General features: G+C 61.1%; 2 protein-coding genes across 4 annotated transcripts; both read left to right on the top strand.

Moving 5' to 3' along the window:
* The first annotated feature begins 291 nt into the window (after positions 1-291).
* TMEM141 (transmembrane protein 141) lies at positions 292-2,692 on the top strand. 3 transcript variants are annotated; one of them, XR_006343285.1, is made up of 5 exons: positions 292-435; positions 722-788; positions 926-1,071; positions 1,148-1,255; positions 1,657-2,052. XR_006343285.1 is itself a non-coding variant. In XM_043916293.1 (5 exons), exons 1-5 carry the CDS (start codon positions 382-384, stop codon positions 2,432-2,434), a joined length of 327 nt encoding a protein of 108 aa, XP_043772228.1. In that variant the 5' UTR covers positions 293-381; the 3' UTR covers positions 2,435-2,692. The 3 variants fall into 3 exon arrangements, 2 of the variants coding, with proteins under 2 accessions (XP_043772228.1, XP_043772226.1); XM_043916293.1 differs by lacking the exon at positions 1,657-2,052 and adding an exon at positions 2,421-2,692 and having other exon boundaries at positions 293-435; positions 926-1,009; XM_043916291.1 differs by having other exon boundaries at positions 294-435; positions 926-1,009.
* Positions 2,693-4,248: 1,556 nt separating this feature from the next.
* Positions 4,249-13,286, top strand: CCDC183 (coiled-coil domain containing 183). Its single transcript, XM_043916289.1, has 14 exons — positions 4,249-5,013; positions 5,481-5,602; positions 5,998-6,075; positions 6,267-6,434; positions 6,748-6,852; positions 8,496-8,618; positions 10,103-10,228; positions 10,327-10,381; positions 10,887-10,987; positions 11,597-11,757; positions 11,963-12,131; positions 12,217-12,327; positions 12,396-12,492; positions 13,088-13,286. Exons 1-14 carry the CDS (start codon positions 4,944-4,946, stop codon positions 13,204-13,206), a joined length of 1,605 nt encoding a protein of 534 aa, XP_043772224.1. The 5' UTR covers positions 4,249-4,943; the 3' UTR covers positions 13,207-13,286.
* Positions 13,287-13,346: the final 60 nt, after the last annotated feature.

The following is a 13,346-nucleotide window of genomic DNA, read 5'->3' as shown; positions in this document are numbered from 1 at the left end:
CCCGTATCCCGTGGTCGTCTTCAGTACAGGTAATCCTTTACGCAAAGCCCACCCTAACAAACTACTAACAGTAATCAAGTCTCTAACAGCTTGGAGACAAGGCAGGCGACCTAGGCCAGGCGCCACCCGCCTGCGTCCACCGCACATCTGAGCCCGGCTCCTGGAGCGCGCACAGGCCCGCCCCCTCTGCTCCGGTCGGAGCAGGCCCCGCCCCTCCCCATCCGGCTCTCCCTCTGTCCGGCCCCGCCCCCTCCGCTCCGGCCCCGCACAGGCCCCGCCCCGCCCATCCGGCCCCGCACAGGCCCCGCCCCTCCCCATCCGGCCCCGCCCTCCGCCGGCCTGGTGTAGGTCAGCCAGCCGGTTCCCCGCGCCGCGCCAGCCATGGTGAACCTGGGCCTGTCCCGGGTGGACGACGCCGTGGCCAGCAAGCACCCGGTGAGAAGGCCGGCCTGGACGCGGGCCCCGACCTCAGAAGCTGACCTGAGCGGGGCGGGGCCTTGGTGGGAGTACTTTCATCAGGGAAGCGAAGAGGGACAGAGGCGTGGGACGCTCTTGCGGTGGCGGTGGAGGCCTCCCGCCTGGGCGGGCACGGGGGCAGGCGCGGAGTGTCTGGGCCGCCAGGGCCTCACGATGAGTGGTCCCCTCCCCCGGGGCCGGAGTGCGCCCTGGAGAGGGGCAGGAGGGGCAGGGAACTGAGACTTCAACCCCTTTTCCATCCCAGGGACTAGGTGAATACGCCGCGTGCCAGTCGAACGCTTTCGTGAAGGGCGTTTCCACCTTTGTCACAGGTAGGCTGGGTCCGGGGTGTGAGGTCAAACCCTGACTCCCCAGCAAGTGGCGCCAGGTCACCAGCCGGCTCTGCCGCGGTGGTCCCCTGGCCAGCCCCGAGGACAAGCTGGCTGATGGGGACCGTGGCTCTTGGCAGGTACCGGTGCGACCTTCGGCCTGCAGATGCTGGTCCAGAGGAGGCTTCCATTCCCCTTTCAGTGGAAGGTGCTGGTGGCTGTGGGTGGGTACTCCAGCCTGCGACCCCTGAAATGCACCCCAGTTGCCGCTGGCTCTTCAGCAGAAGTGGGTTCCCACTCGGGGTGGGTGGCTGTGGTTCTGGGCATGCCCGTCCCACTGACCCCTGACCCCTGCTCCCCAGTCGCAGGCTCAGTGGCCAGCTACTGGGTGACCCGCGTAGAGTCGCAGAAATGCAGCAACCTCTGGCTCTTCCTGGAGACAGGGCAGCTCCCCAGAGACATGCACACAGGTGAGAGTCCCCAGGGCAGCGGGACGCAGAACCGAGGCGCCAGTGCCCGGAGCTGGAGGCAGCAAGCCCAGGCCCATGGTGTAGGCTGCACAGGCCTGTCCCCTTGACATGCACACGAGGGGCACGGACGGGAAGGAGAGGGCCCGTGTGCAGGAGGACGACGCAGGAGGGGGTGGGTGGCCCTGGTGGAGTGAGTGCAGAGCGAGGAGGGCAGACACCCCAAGAAGAGAGGCTGGATGGAAAGGCCCTGCATCGGACAGCAGGCTGGCTGATCTCAGGTCTGGCCTCCACTGCCTGCACCCCTCCTGTTCCAAGCCTCAGTTTTTGCCTCCAGAAAATGGGCACAGGGACTGGGACCAGCTTTGAGGTGTGGTTCTAGCTGTCTTCTCTGCTTCCTACAGATCGGCGTAGCTAGGAGTGCTCCAGCCGGGGCACCGGAGACCTGGGGCCAGACAGGTCTAGAACACAGCCCTCGGCACCTCTGTACCCCAGGTTGGCCCTCCCCACACCCGTGGCCCCCGCACACAGGCATGACCAGGTCTGTTGAACCTGTGCAGACTGCTCCTGCCCAGCCTGACCGCCCGGGAGCTCAAGCCAGGAGCCTCCGTTCCTGGGGTGGCTGTCCTCCTGCAGGTGGACACAGCATGCCTTTGGGGGCAGCCCTGGAGCAGGGAGGGGCTTCTGTACTCTGCCACTGCCACTCCCTTTCTGGCCCCTGCATCCCCCACCCACGCCAGTCAGAGACGATGTTCCCCCCGGGGGCTGGGGAACTAATAAACACCTTGTCCTGTTTCCCACCCAAGTTCTAAAGCAGTCAGGGAACAAGTCAGAGCAGTAAGAAGATGACAGAAACATCTCCTTGGAACCACACCGCTGACGGAAGGAGGCACCAGGGCAGTTCTGAATCTGAACCCCAGAATTAGACATCTGGGGGGCCGCACATGCTCTCCACGTGGGCGGGGGGCGGGGGGTGGGGGGGGGGCACAGAGCAGGTGTGTGCAGCCAAACAGCATCTGGCTCTCAGGAGAGGAGGGCAGGAAGTGACCATGCCCAGCTGCCTACCATTCCAACCCACCTGTCAGATTAAGTCACTTTTCTCTGGGGGGAGGAGGAAGTGAGGGGTGCAGGGAACCAGAGCCAGCTGACTGGAGCTCTGTCCACACAGAGGAAGGCTCCTGAGTGGGCAGGATTGTCCAGCTCAGCCACGGCCCACAGAGGGAGAGGGAACGGAAGAGATGACCCAAAACCTGGGCAGAGCCGTCCTTTCCAGCAGGCTCCTCCGGAACACTGAAGGTGCACCTCCCAGGGCCTCGATGCTCCAGGCCCAGCCCCGCCCTGCTGGCCTGGCCCATCACTCAAAAGAACATCTATTGCACACTTATGTGTACCAAGGAATCTGTGTGTAGGAAAGCAAAATGGTATCCATGGTATAAGTCAGCTAGAGTTTGCGTTTTCTTTCGTGTAGAAGTCCAAGTGGGTGGCCTGGGGCCAGCAGGGAGTCAGGAACCCAGGCTCCTTTTACTGTGCTCTATGCTGTAAGGGCCCCCATTCCAAATCTATCTCATGGTGCCAAGCAGCTGTACCAGCTCCAGCCATCATGTCTTCATCCCTGTGAAGAGGAAGGAGAAAGGGAGAGGAGAGTGATTCACCACTCCTGCGTTCACTCCATGGGCTAGAACTAAGTCAGGAGAGACACCTAGTGCAAAGGCCCCTAGGAGGGCGGCCTTGCTCCAGGCAGCATGTGTCCCCCTAAAGCTTGGGTTCTCTATCTGAGGAGAGGCGAACCAGTATCGGGGAACAGGCTCTGCATCACCCCAGGGAGAAGAGGGGCAGCGAAGGAGTAGACCGTGCCCATGGCAGGTCCTTCCTGAGGGTAAGACCTGGGCTCAGGGGGGGCAGAGGATGAACTTGGAGTTTCAGATGGAACTGAACACCGAGAGTGAGCGGAAAGGAAAAGGGCCTGTGTGAGACATCACAGAAGAAGATGCGAGCTGCAACGGCACACGGGTGAGGCCACTGCTGTGGCTGAATTGTCTCCCCCAGGCTCACAGTGTGCAGCCCTTTCCCAGGACCTCAGGATGTGACTCCATCTAGAGACCTGGCCTTTAGAGGGGTTGTTATCCGTCGCTCAGTCGTGTCCGACTCGTTGCAACACCATGGACAGTAGCATGCTGGGCCTCCCTGTCCTTCACCATCTCCCAGAGTTTGCTCAAACTCATGTTCAATGAGTTGGTGATGCCATCCACCCATCCCATCCTGTGTCATCCCCCTTTTCCTCTTGCCCTCAATCTTTCCCAGCATCAGGGTCTTTTCCAATGAGTCAGCTCTTCACACCAGGTTGCTAAAGTATTGGAGTTTCAGCTTCAGCATCAGTCCTTCCAGTGAATATTCAGGGTTGATTTCCTTTGGGTTTGACTGGTTTGATCTTGCAGTCCAAGGGACTCTCAAGAATTTTCTCCAGCACCACAGTTTGAAAGCTTTCTTTGGTGCTCAGCCTTCTTTAAAGGGGTAACTAAATTAAACGGGGATGGGCCCTCATCCCGTCAGACTGGTGTGCTTATCAGAGCAGGTTAGGACCCAGAGAGTCCAAGGTAAGGACCCCATGAGGACACAGCAGGAAGGCGGCATCTACCAGCCTGGGGGAGAGGCCTCAGCAGAAGCCAGCCCCGCGACACCTTGATCTCAGACTGCCAGCCTCCAGGTTGCACGACAATAAATTCCTGTTGCTTTAGCTGCCGGGTCTGTGGTGCTTTGTTTCAGCAGCCCTGGCAAACTCAGGCAGGTTGGGAAAAGTACCCCAGCTGGTGCGCACCCCCTGGAACCCCAGGCTTGAGCCACGTGGCTGTAAGGCAGCCTTGGGCTGGGGGTGCAGAGGGAGGGCACTGGCGCCTCCTGTAGTCAGGTGAAGTTGTTGAAAATCACTCAGTGTGTCCAACTCTTTGCAACCGCAGGGACTGTAGCCCACCAGACTCCTCTGTCCATGGGATTCTCCAGGCAAGAATACTGGAGTGAGTTGCCATGCCCTCCTCCAGGGCATCATCCCCACCCAGGGATCTAACTAGGGTCTCCTGCATTGCAGGTGGATTCTTTACCACCTGAGCCACCCGGGAGGCCAGATTTATTTCTGGAGTGAGTGAGAGCTAAAACCAGATCCAGGACTTCGCCAGGGGAAGTGGGGGTCGAGCAGGGAAGGTCATTAAGAGATGTGGGGTAGTGAGGGCTGAGGTTAGGGGTCTCACGAGCTGGGTCCCCAGGGTGTGGTTTGAACTTGGGGTGGTGTGAGGAGACCCTGTAGGCAGTGAGAGGTTGGCGGTTTGTCAAGGCTCCGTGGAGGACCGTGGGGGTGTGGGGAGGACGGGGATGGTGCAATGGGGCCAGTGGGGGGTGCAGTGTGAAACCACCACAGGTCACCCTGCAGAAGACAGCGACCCTGACCAGGGCAGCACTCCTGAGCAGAGAGCAGCAGGGAGACTCCTGTCTGGGGGAACAACCCTGAGGCTGCCTGGGGGCAGAGGGTGGGGTCACCAGGGAGGGCCGGGAATTCCTGGGTTCCCTGGGCACTGAGAACCTTGGTCCCCGTCACAATGGGCCAGGATTCCAGGGACAATCTGAACTGAGGTTCTGCGGGGCAGGCTCAGCACAGACGGCGGTTGGTGCAGAGGGGCCCTGGAGGACCCCTGGGGCCGCCATGAAGATCCACAACGAGGCGGAGATGGAGGAGCAGATCCAGGAGCTGAAGACCATCACTCGGCTCCAGGGTGCGTCTGCCGCCGGGTGACCGGGGGCTCCAGGTGCAAGACTGTTGGTCCTAACACAGAGACAGCCCAGGGCAAACTGGCTAGGGGCCATGCCACTGCTCACCCGAAAGCAGAGCTGGGAGAATGGATGGGAAGGGTCTGCCATGGGGAGGGGCTGGAGAAGCTGGGGGCTTCAGAGAGATTTGTGAGTATAGTGGGCCCAAAGCCAGAGGGGACAGGAGCGTCTGGGAGTGACGGCAGGCCTGCCCCTCCCGGCTTCCACTGCCCCATCCACCCCACCACCCAGCAGCACTGCCCTGAACGCTGTCCAGGTGGGCACCGCTGGACAGAGAAGCGGGCCCCCATGCAGGCTGGAAGGTGCGTGGGCTTAGAGGCAGCAGGCTCATGCCCCAACTCCGCACCACCCGGGAATCCAGGCCAGGGCCCTTGGCCCACATCCCACTGCCCTGCCCCTCCCCCGCCCACAGACCAATGTCGGGCGCTGCAGATCCAGTCGGTAAAGGAGAAGACAGTCAAGAACAAAGCCACGCTGGCTCTCCTGCGCAGCAACATCCGCCGCAAGTCCCAGGAGTGGGCTTTGGCCAAGAAGGTGGACACGGGGCCCCTCCTGCTGCCTGATGGCTGCGGGCGGGGGGCACGCGCTGAAACAGCCCCTCCCCCCAACATAGATGGACAGCCGGCCCCTGCTTTCCCCACGCTGACCCCACCACCAACGTCAGGGGGTGGGGCCTGGACCCAATTAGGGGCCCTTTCTGAGGCTACCCCCTGCGGCAGCCACCTAGGGGACACGGGAACCCTCCTCTCTGGACCCCATCACATCCGAGCGGGCATGACCCGATGGGGCCTGCAGTGCTCCGCCCCTTGTAGCCCCAGGAGCTGGGGTCTTGCTGCGCAGAAGGGTCCCGGGGAGAGGGCCTGGAGGGGCCGGCGGCCGAGTGAACGCAGAGGGGGCGAGCCCCCGGCTCAGCCGCCGCCGCTCCGCAGTACGACCAGTGGACCATCTCCAGGGCCTGTGGGAAGGACGTGCCCCTGAGGCTGGCGAACAGCCGCTGCACCATGGAGGTAGGCGGCGGGACGGCCCCTCCGCCCTGCCCAGCCGGTGCACCCCCAACTATACTACGAGGTGGAGCCGGTGGGGAGCGGAGCGAGTGCCCAGCCACAGGGTCCCTGTGGGGCGGCCACAGGCTCCTCCCGACGGGCTCCGTGGCCCCCCCCCGCGCACCCACTAGCGGGTCGTGCCCTCCCCGACGCAGGTGGCGCGGGAGAAGCTGCGCAAGTATGTTTTCGACCGCGTGAACGTGCACAACGTGCTGATCCACTTGGTGCGGAGGCGCGGGCGGAAGCTGGAGAGTATGCAGCTGGAGCTTGCCGGCCTGAAGAGCCAGCCGGACGCCACCAAGGAGGAGCTGCGCCTGCGGCAGGTGCGGCGGCGGGCGGGGCTCAGGTGCGGCTGAGGGGCGGGGCTGAGCAGGGGGCGGAGCCTCCGGGGCGGTCCCTTGAGAGACGGGGCCTCCGGTGCCGGACGAGGGGCGGGAGCTGCGTGGGGGCGGGGCCTAGAATGGCGCGGGGCGGGGCCTCAGGGGCGGGGCCCTGGAGAGGCGGGTGAGACTAGGCGGGCTAGGTGAGGCTCCTCCCCTTGGAAGAGAGACCAGCCCCGCCCCCGTGAGCCTCTGGGCTCCCAGGCGGCCTGTCCGGAAAGGCACTCTCAATGAGCCCTCCACCCCACAACCCCAGGTCATCCGTCAGCTGGAGAACAACATAGAAAAGACGACGATCAAGATCACCACAAGCCAAAATATCCACTTCCTGTACATGGATCTGCTGGACCACCTGAAAAAGGTGAGCCCCCCTCACCCCGCATCCGAACACCTGCTACCGCAGCCTGGTTCCAGGGAGCCTAACCGGGTTTGACGGGCGGGCATCTCAGGCCCCAGGCTGTGTGCAGGACTGGGATCTCCGTGGGGGCGGGGTCCTCCAGGGCAGGGCACCCTCCCCCCGCCCCCCCCCCCCGCAGCTTTACACCTCTCCTGGAGCCTGAGTGACCCCAAGAAAGAGTGAGCCCTGCTTTGGGCGTCAGCTGAGCAGTGGCACCTTGTAGATGGGAAAGAATTTGTTATTTTCTACTCAGAAAAGGTGTGTCATGTGCTATGTCAGAATTTTTACTTTGCCCCATCGTTTTTCATTGCCCACCTTTGGGTGCAAGTGACGAATGCAGCACACTCAGGAAGTCCCCTAACGTCACCCAGGGCCAGCCGCCTCTGCGCAGGCCAGTAGCCTGGGCTTGCCGCCCACTTCTTCCAAGCCAGCCCCCAGGCTCCCTGCCGAGGAGGCAGGGAGACGCCCCAGGGGCCTTGAGCTCTCCTAAGAGGCAACCCCCCTTCACTGGAGGCCCCCCGAGGCCCCCATAGAGCAGAGCACAGGCACCTGCCACAAGCCAGATGGCCGGAAGATGGGAGGAGGACAGGACGCCTCCGTCATCTGGATGCATTCTATCCTCCCAGTGGTCCCTTCTTGCCTTTCTAGAACATACGCATTAAAAACAATAACTCCCGTGGTCACCTGCATTTTTTGTTGGTTCCATGGCACAGCATTTGCCATCTTAGCTCCTTGATTAGGGATCAAACCCGTGCCTCCTCCAGTGGACGCCTGGAGTCTCAATCACTGGACCGCCAGGGTAGTTCCCACGTCCATTAAAAAAAAAAAAAAAAAACTTTCTGGGAGTCCAGTGGTTAAGACTCTGAGCCCCCCAATGCAGGGGCACCTGTTCAATCCCTGGGCAGGGAACTAAGATCCCACATGCCGCATGGCACCCCCCCAAAAAAAAGTGGACATTAAAGACACTATATATTCTTTAAAAATAAAATTTTAAAAAACAGTGGAGAGTCTACATAGTAATCAACAACAAAATACTAAAAGCTAAGATGTCTTGGACATTTGGGAACCTGACCCTGTGTTAAATCATCATTCTACTGCCTCAATCCATCCTGACAGCATCCCCTTGAAAGAGCATTACCTTATTACGCACAGGAAAACTCAGGTTAAATGGCTTCCCTACGGTCCCGCACTAGCTGGTCAGGTTAGCCTTGGCCCTGAGTCCTGAGTCTGACCCCACACCGTCCACTTCAGAGAGCAGTCAGCCTCCCAGGGCTCCAGGGCCACCTCTCAGGTGGCCAGACTTCCCATCACAACTTCCTAGGAAGTGTCTCTGGGTTCTGGCCCTGGGCAGGGACAAAGTCCACCAGCAGGAGGCCGTTTTCCTTCTCCAAACCTTCCTTTAACCTGCTTTGGGCCCGGCTGGAGCCAAAGGCCACGCCCTACTTGTCCTCTGGGCTCACATGGTCTGGGGTGAGGAATGGAGAGCAGGTGTGGTCCACTCTGGGGGACAGAGGAGAATCAGGAAGGGGCCAGGGGAGCCGACCTGGGACGGGCCCTGCGGCTCCTGGGCTGTCAGGCACTGTGCCCCCCCTGCCCTTGCACTGCAGAAGCTGGCAGGATACCCTACAGAGTTGGACAAGCTGCAGAATCTCGTGGCCAACTATTGCATGGAGCTGTCAGACATGACAGTCATGTCCAAGGATGCCATGATGATTACAGATGAGGTCAAGGTGAGCTCCCAGGCTGGGGCCCTGCAGAGCTGTCTTGCAAACCTGTCTGGCCCAGGGCCCACCCGGACACCCTTGCCCACACCCTGCCATCACTGGAGGAGTCCAGTGGCTGTCCTGCCAGCCTGCTCTCTCATCCCCCATGAGTCTGGGCAGATGGGGTCCCACCAGACACAGAATCCAGGAAGAAGACCGAGGAGGCAGAGATTTGGCCTGGCCAGGGCAGGTGTCACCCCTTCACCCCATCTATGCTGAGGCCCCTGAAAGGCCAGTGTACCCCTCTTCACGAAGCAGGGCTGCCCTGGGGTGCAGACTTGATCGGGGGGGGGGGGGGGTAGTGCACAAGCAGGTTCTGGGGGTGGAGATTGGGCAACACAGTCTTGGGATATAACAGGGCCAAAAGAAGCCATGGGGGCTGGAGCCTGTGGGGGCAGCAGGTGGCCCCCCGGGGAACCTGGAGCCCTGGGAGAAGATGGAGGGGACAAATGACCAGACTCATGTTTCCAAACGGGTGCGCTCTGACTGCAGAGATCGGAGGACCAGGGTCGAGATGCTAGTCACGTGGGCCAGGCTCCACGTGATGAAGATGGACTTGAGGCCTTTAAGAAGCCGCCCTGATGAGGGGTAGGGGGAGTTAGATGTGCAGGCCAAGGGAGAGCACAGCGTCGGGGACGTGTGAGCAGGTGTAGACGGAAGGACAGCAGATTTAGCCACCAAAGCCAGACGTGCTGGGAGAGAGGCGGTTTGGGGAAAGATGATGAGCTTTTGTTTAGACACATGGAATCCACTTTAGTGAGTTCTAAGGGGAGCTGGCAATGTCTACAAGATGGCAGAGTAGAAGGATGTGTGCCAAAGGTCCGTCTGGTCAAAGCTATGGTTTTCCCAGTAGTCATGTATGAATGTGAGAGCTGGACCATAAAGAAAACTGAGCACCGAAGAATTGATGCTTCTGAACTGTGGTGTTGGAGAAGACTCTTGAGAGTCCCCTGGACAGCATGGAGATCAAACCAGTCAATCCTAAAGGAAATCAATCCTGAATATTCATTGAAAGGACTGATGCTGAAGCTGAAGCTCTGATACTTTGGCCACCTGATGCAAAGAACCGACTCACTAGAAAAGACCCTGATGCTGGGAAAGACTGAAGGCAGGAGGAGAAGGGGGTGACAGAGGATGAGATGGTTGGATGGCATCAACAACTCGACGGACATGAGTTTGAGCAAGCTCCGGGAGTTGGTGATGAACAGGGAAGCCTGGTGTGCTGCAGTCCATGGGGTCGCAGAGAGTCAGACTGAGGACTGAACTGAGCTGAAGGGGAGCTGGCAGAGGCAGCAGAGCGGCCCCAGGCGGAGCAGTGAGTGTAATGCAAGGGAGGGCTCAGAGGCCAGGAGAGGGGACACAGGTGCAGCATCCCAGATCAGGAAGACACTGGCTTAGTGCTCCACATGGCCTTAGTGGGACAGACCCCTGCCCCTTCCCCATGTCCCCAGATGAACATGAGTCAAGGGGAGGCCACCTTCATCGAGGAGCGCCGGGCACGAGAGAACCGGCTGAACCAGCAGAAGAAGCTGATCGACAAGATCCACACCAAGGAGACCAGCGAGAAGTACCGCCGGGTGAGCCGGCCCGTCCGGGCACCGCCCTCTGGGACCCCCAGCGCTCCTCAGCCCCGCAGAGGACTCCCCTCACCACGCCTCCTCCTCCCTCTCTCCAGGGCCGGCAGGACTTGGACTTCCCCTCCAACCTGATGGGTCCAGAAACTCTGAAAGGTAAGCGCTCAGCTCTCACAGCCCCAGCCAAGGTCAGGAGAGGTCGGCCACCATGAGGCCGGGTGTCACCTGCAGTGGCCAGGGTGAGGGAGACCGATAAACCCCAACCCCTCCCTGGTGGGACCTGCATAGGGGCACACCAATGGCCACAGCACTCGCTTCAGGGTGCTGCCACTGGCTCTGGGCTCTCAGCCAGGTGTGGCTAACCCCACCACCGCACCCCGCCTCTCAGCTGTAAAATGCACTCAGCAATGCCCACCTGGGACCCAAGCACCCCTGAGAAGCTCCACTAAGTCCCGCTGTGCCAGCTGCTTCTGGTCCTCCTCTGGATGGAGCCGCTCGAGGGCTGGCCGAGGAGGGAGCCAGTTAAGATAGAGGCGACTCTGAAGGGTACCCAGCTCTTGGGTGGCCTCCCCTGAGGACGTGGGAGGGGCATCTGACAGCCCGCACAGAGCTCCCACGCCCTCCCTGCACGCTGGCCGTCCTTCCCCTCTGCTGCGCCCAGTGAGGAAGAGAGAGGCCTCCAAGGCTGACGTCGAATACCAGACGAACGTGACTGCTCTGGTGGAGAAGGTCAAGACTGCTGTGCAGTGCTCCCACCTCTGGGTACTACTCACGGACTCCTAGACGTGGGCAGAGGGGCAGGGAGAGGGGCCTGTCCCCAGCTCAAGGCCGGGCTGAGCCCAGCCAGGCTCTGCAGACACCTTTGCCTGAATGAACACACAAAGCAGCAGCCACAGATCAGAGTGGAGGGCCTCCCGGGACGCGGCCGGCAAACCTGAGCTGTGGTCCAGGGTCGCACAGAGCCCGCGGGAATTTGAGGATTAAACCTCGAGGGGGTGGCCTCCACCTCCAACTCCTTCCCCTTCCCAAACCAACAGCAGCTGCCTCTCCACCTAACCCCCCTTTTACTTTAATCCGCTCTGGGATTATTATTAGTAAACCTTGAGCTCCTGTCCATGGTCCTGACATAAGCTTGTCCATCCTTGGACAAGCGACTCAGAGCCACTTGGTCTCTTGGTGGTGGTCTCTCCAGCTCTTTGTTGGGGTCGTCTGCCCGTTCTGCCCGTCGTGAGGGTAGCATGCAAGAACACACACCGAGGGCCTCGCAGGCCCTCAACACACCACCACGGTTGACATTACTGACCACTGGGAGCCAGAAGAATCAGCTGCCCCCTGGCTCACAGTGGCTGCTCACCCCACTGGCCCTGCCAGGACATTGCTGGCCGGTTCCTGGCTCAGAAGAGCACGGAGGAGGACCTGGAGCTGCAGATGGAGGACTGTGAGGAGAGGCGGGCGCAGCTGGAGGCCTTGATGAAGAAGCTGGAGATAGAGGAGGCCATGCTCAAGTTCCACCAGACGCCCAGCTCCGTCAGGTACCCGGGGGTCCCGCCTCTCTCCGTACCGACAGCCTGGTGGCTGGCGCCAGGCTTGGAGCTGAGCAGACCCGCTGCCTCGGGGCCTGGCAGGGGCGCCCTCCATGCCCACGTCTTAGCTCTTGAGCCCAAATTAGCACAGCACTCGCTCAGGACCCCGCTGCCGTGCCCTCGGTCCGCCATCTCCCACCCTCATCCTCAACAGCTTTAAGTCTGTTGAGAAGAAAATGAAAGATATGCTGAAGGAGGAGGAAGACCGGCTGCAGCTGGCTCACAGCAACATGACCAAGAGTCAGAAGCTACTGCTGACCATCCAGACTGGCATCGACAACCTCTACATCCGCCTGATGGGCATCCCCCTGCCCACGGGCCAGGTACCAACGGAGCCGGGAGGAGCCCCCAGCACAGAGGGTCCCTGTGAGGGGCCAGGGCGAGAAAACTGGTTCCTCCCCGCTACAGAAGGAAGCAGCGCCCTCGACCACCCTGGACACGTACAGCAAGCTGGCGTACTGCGAAGGGAGGCTGCTGTACCTGGCTGACCGAGTGCAGATCCTGGCCGGGACGGAGGAGGTAGCCCTGGGCCGGGGGTGCCTGCACACCCCACCTGCCCCAAAGCTCACCGGCCCGGTGCCCTGCAGGTCAACACCAAGGTGAGGGATGCTCTGGAGTCCTCCACCCTGAAGGAGAAGCAGAACACCAGGATCAGCTTTGAGGAGATGGAGGAGGATGTCATAGGTACAGGCGGCCCGGCAGCTGGAGGGGAGGCGGGAGCAGGTGGCCGGCCTGAGCTGTGCAGAGGCAGGGGCTAGGGGTGGCGTTTGCTGCATCTGACCAGGGTGGCCTGGAGGGACAGTGGGGGCAAGCAATGGGGAAGCTGCATCAGCTGTACCCGCGGGATTTTAATTGATGGAGGTGATGGGAAGGCACCAGTGCCAGTAGGCAGGCAGAGGGAGGCCTAGGTCAGGGCCCCTATGGGGGTCTGTGGGGGAAGGGCAAGGCAGGGCACACAGCTTAAGATCCTCCCAGTCTAATAATTCTGGCGCGTTTCGGGCCTCAGGGCTGTCCCTATCTTCTCTGGCACCTGGCCCTGAGGGATTCAGGCTTGGCGTATAAGGTAGATATTAGCGGTCGACTGTGGGCTCTGGAAGGACTGGGTGAACCCTGGGCTGTCTCTCTCCCCGGGTGTGCAAGACCCTAAACGCCAGACAGATAGTAAGAAACACATGTCGTTGGTACAATGGGCTCTGCCGTGAAAGGATGCCAGAGGACAGCCCAGGATCTGGGGACGCGGGGCTGTGGGCGCGGCTGCCCTCCCCCTCCTCCCTTGCAGAAACCTTCCAGTTCGCCGACGTGGACCACAGTTATGTGCCCTCGCGGGCCGAGATCAAGAGGCAGGGTCAGCGGCTGATCGAGGAGAAGCTCAAGGTGGCCAAGAAGAAGAAGAAGTGACTGGAGGAGGAGGAGGCCGCCCTGCCCCACACCCCGCCCCCACGCTTGCATTGGTTACACAAATAAACATTTTTCCAGGACTCCGGGGCGCCGACGGGACGCGGGTGCGGGGCATCGCGTTGGGAAGTCTGCAGGGAAGT

The sequence above is a fragment of the Cervus elaphus genome, chromosome 11, assembly GCF_910594005.1.
Source record: "Cervus elaphus chromosome 11, mCerEla1.1, whole genome shotgun sequence".
NCBI classification, from domain to species: domain Eukaryota; kingdom Metazoa; phylum Chordata; class Mammalia; order Artiodactyla; family Cervidae; genus Cervus; species Cervus elaphus.
This window is presented reverse-complemented; position numbering and strand designations above follow the sequence as displayed.

What these genes read in the sequence shown, in the direction of transcription:
- TMEM141 (XM_043916293.1), top strand. Translation starts at nt 382, where the DNA reads ATGGTGAACCTGGGCCTGTCCCGGGTGGACGACGCCGTGGCCAGCAAG. An exon ending in CCGTGGCCAGCAAGCACCCG is followed by an intron (nt 436 to 721) that starts GTGAGAAGGCCG and finishes TTTCCATCCCAG; the next exon opens with GGACTAGGTGAATACGCCGC. An exon ending in GAAGGTGCTGGTGGCTGTGG is followed by an intron (nt 1,010 to 1,147) that starts GTGGGTACTCCA and finishes CCTGCTCCCCAG; the next exon opens with TCGCAGGCTCAGTGGCCAGC.
- CCDC183 (XM_043916289.1), top strand. Translation starts at nt 4,944, where the DNA reads ATGAAGATCCACAACGAGGCGGAGATGGAGGAGCAGATCCAGGAGCTG. An exon ending in TCCCCCTGCCCACGGGCCAG is followed by an intron (nt 12,132 to 12,216) that starts GTACCAACGGAG and finishes TCCCCGCTACAG; the next exon opens with AAGGAAGCAGCGCCCTCGAC. An exon ending in GATGGAGGAGGATGTCATAG is followed by an intron (nt 12,493 to 13,087) that starts GTACAGGCGGCC and finishes CCTCCCTTGCAG; the next exon opens with AAACCTTCCAGTTCGCCGAC.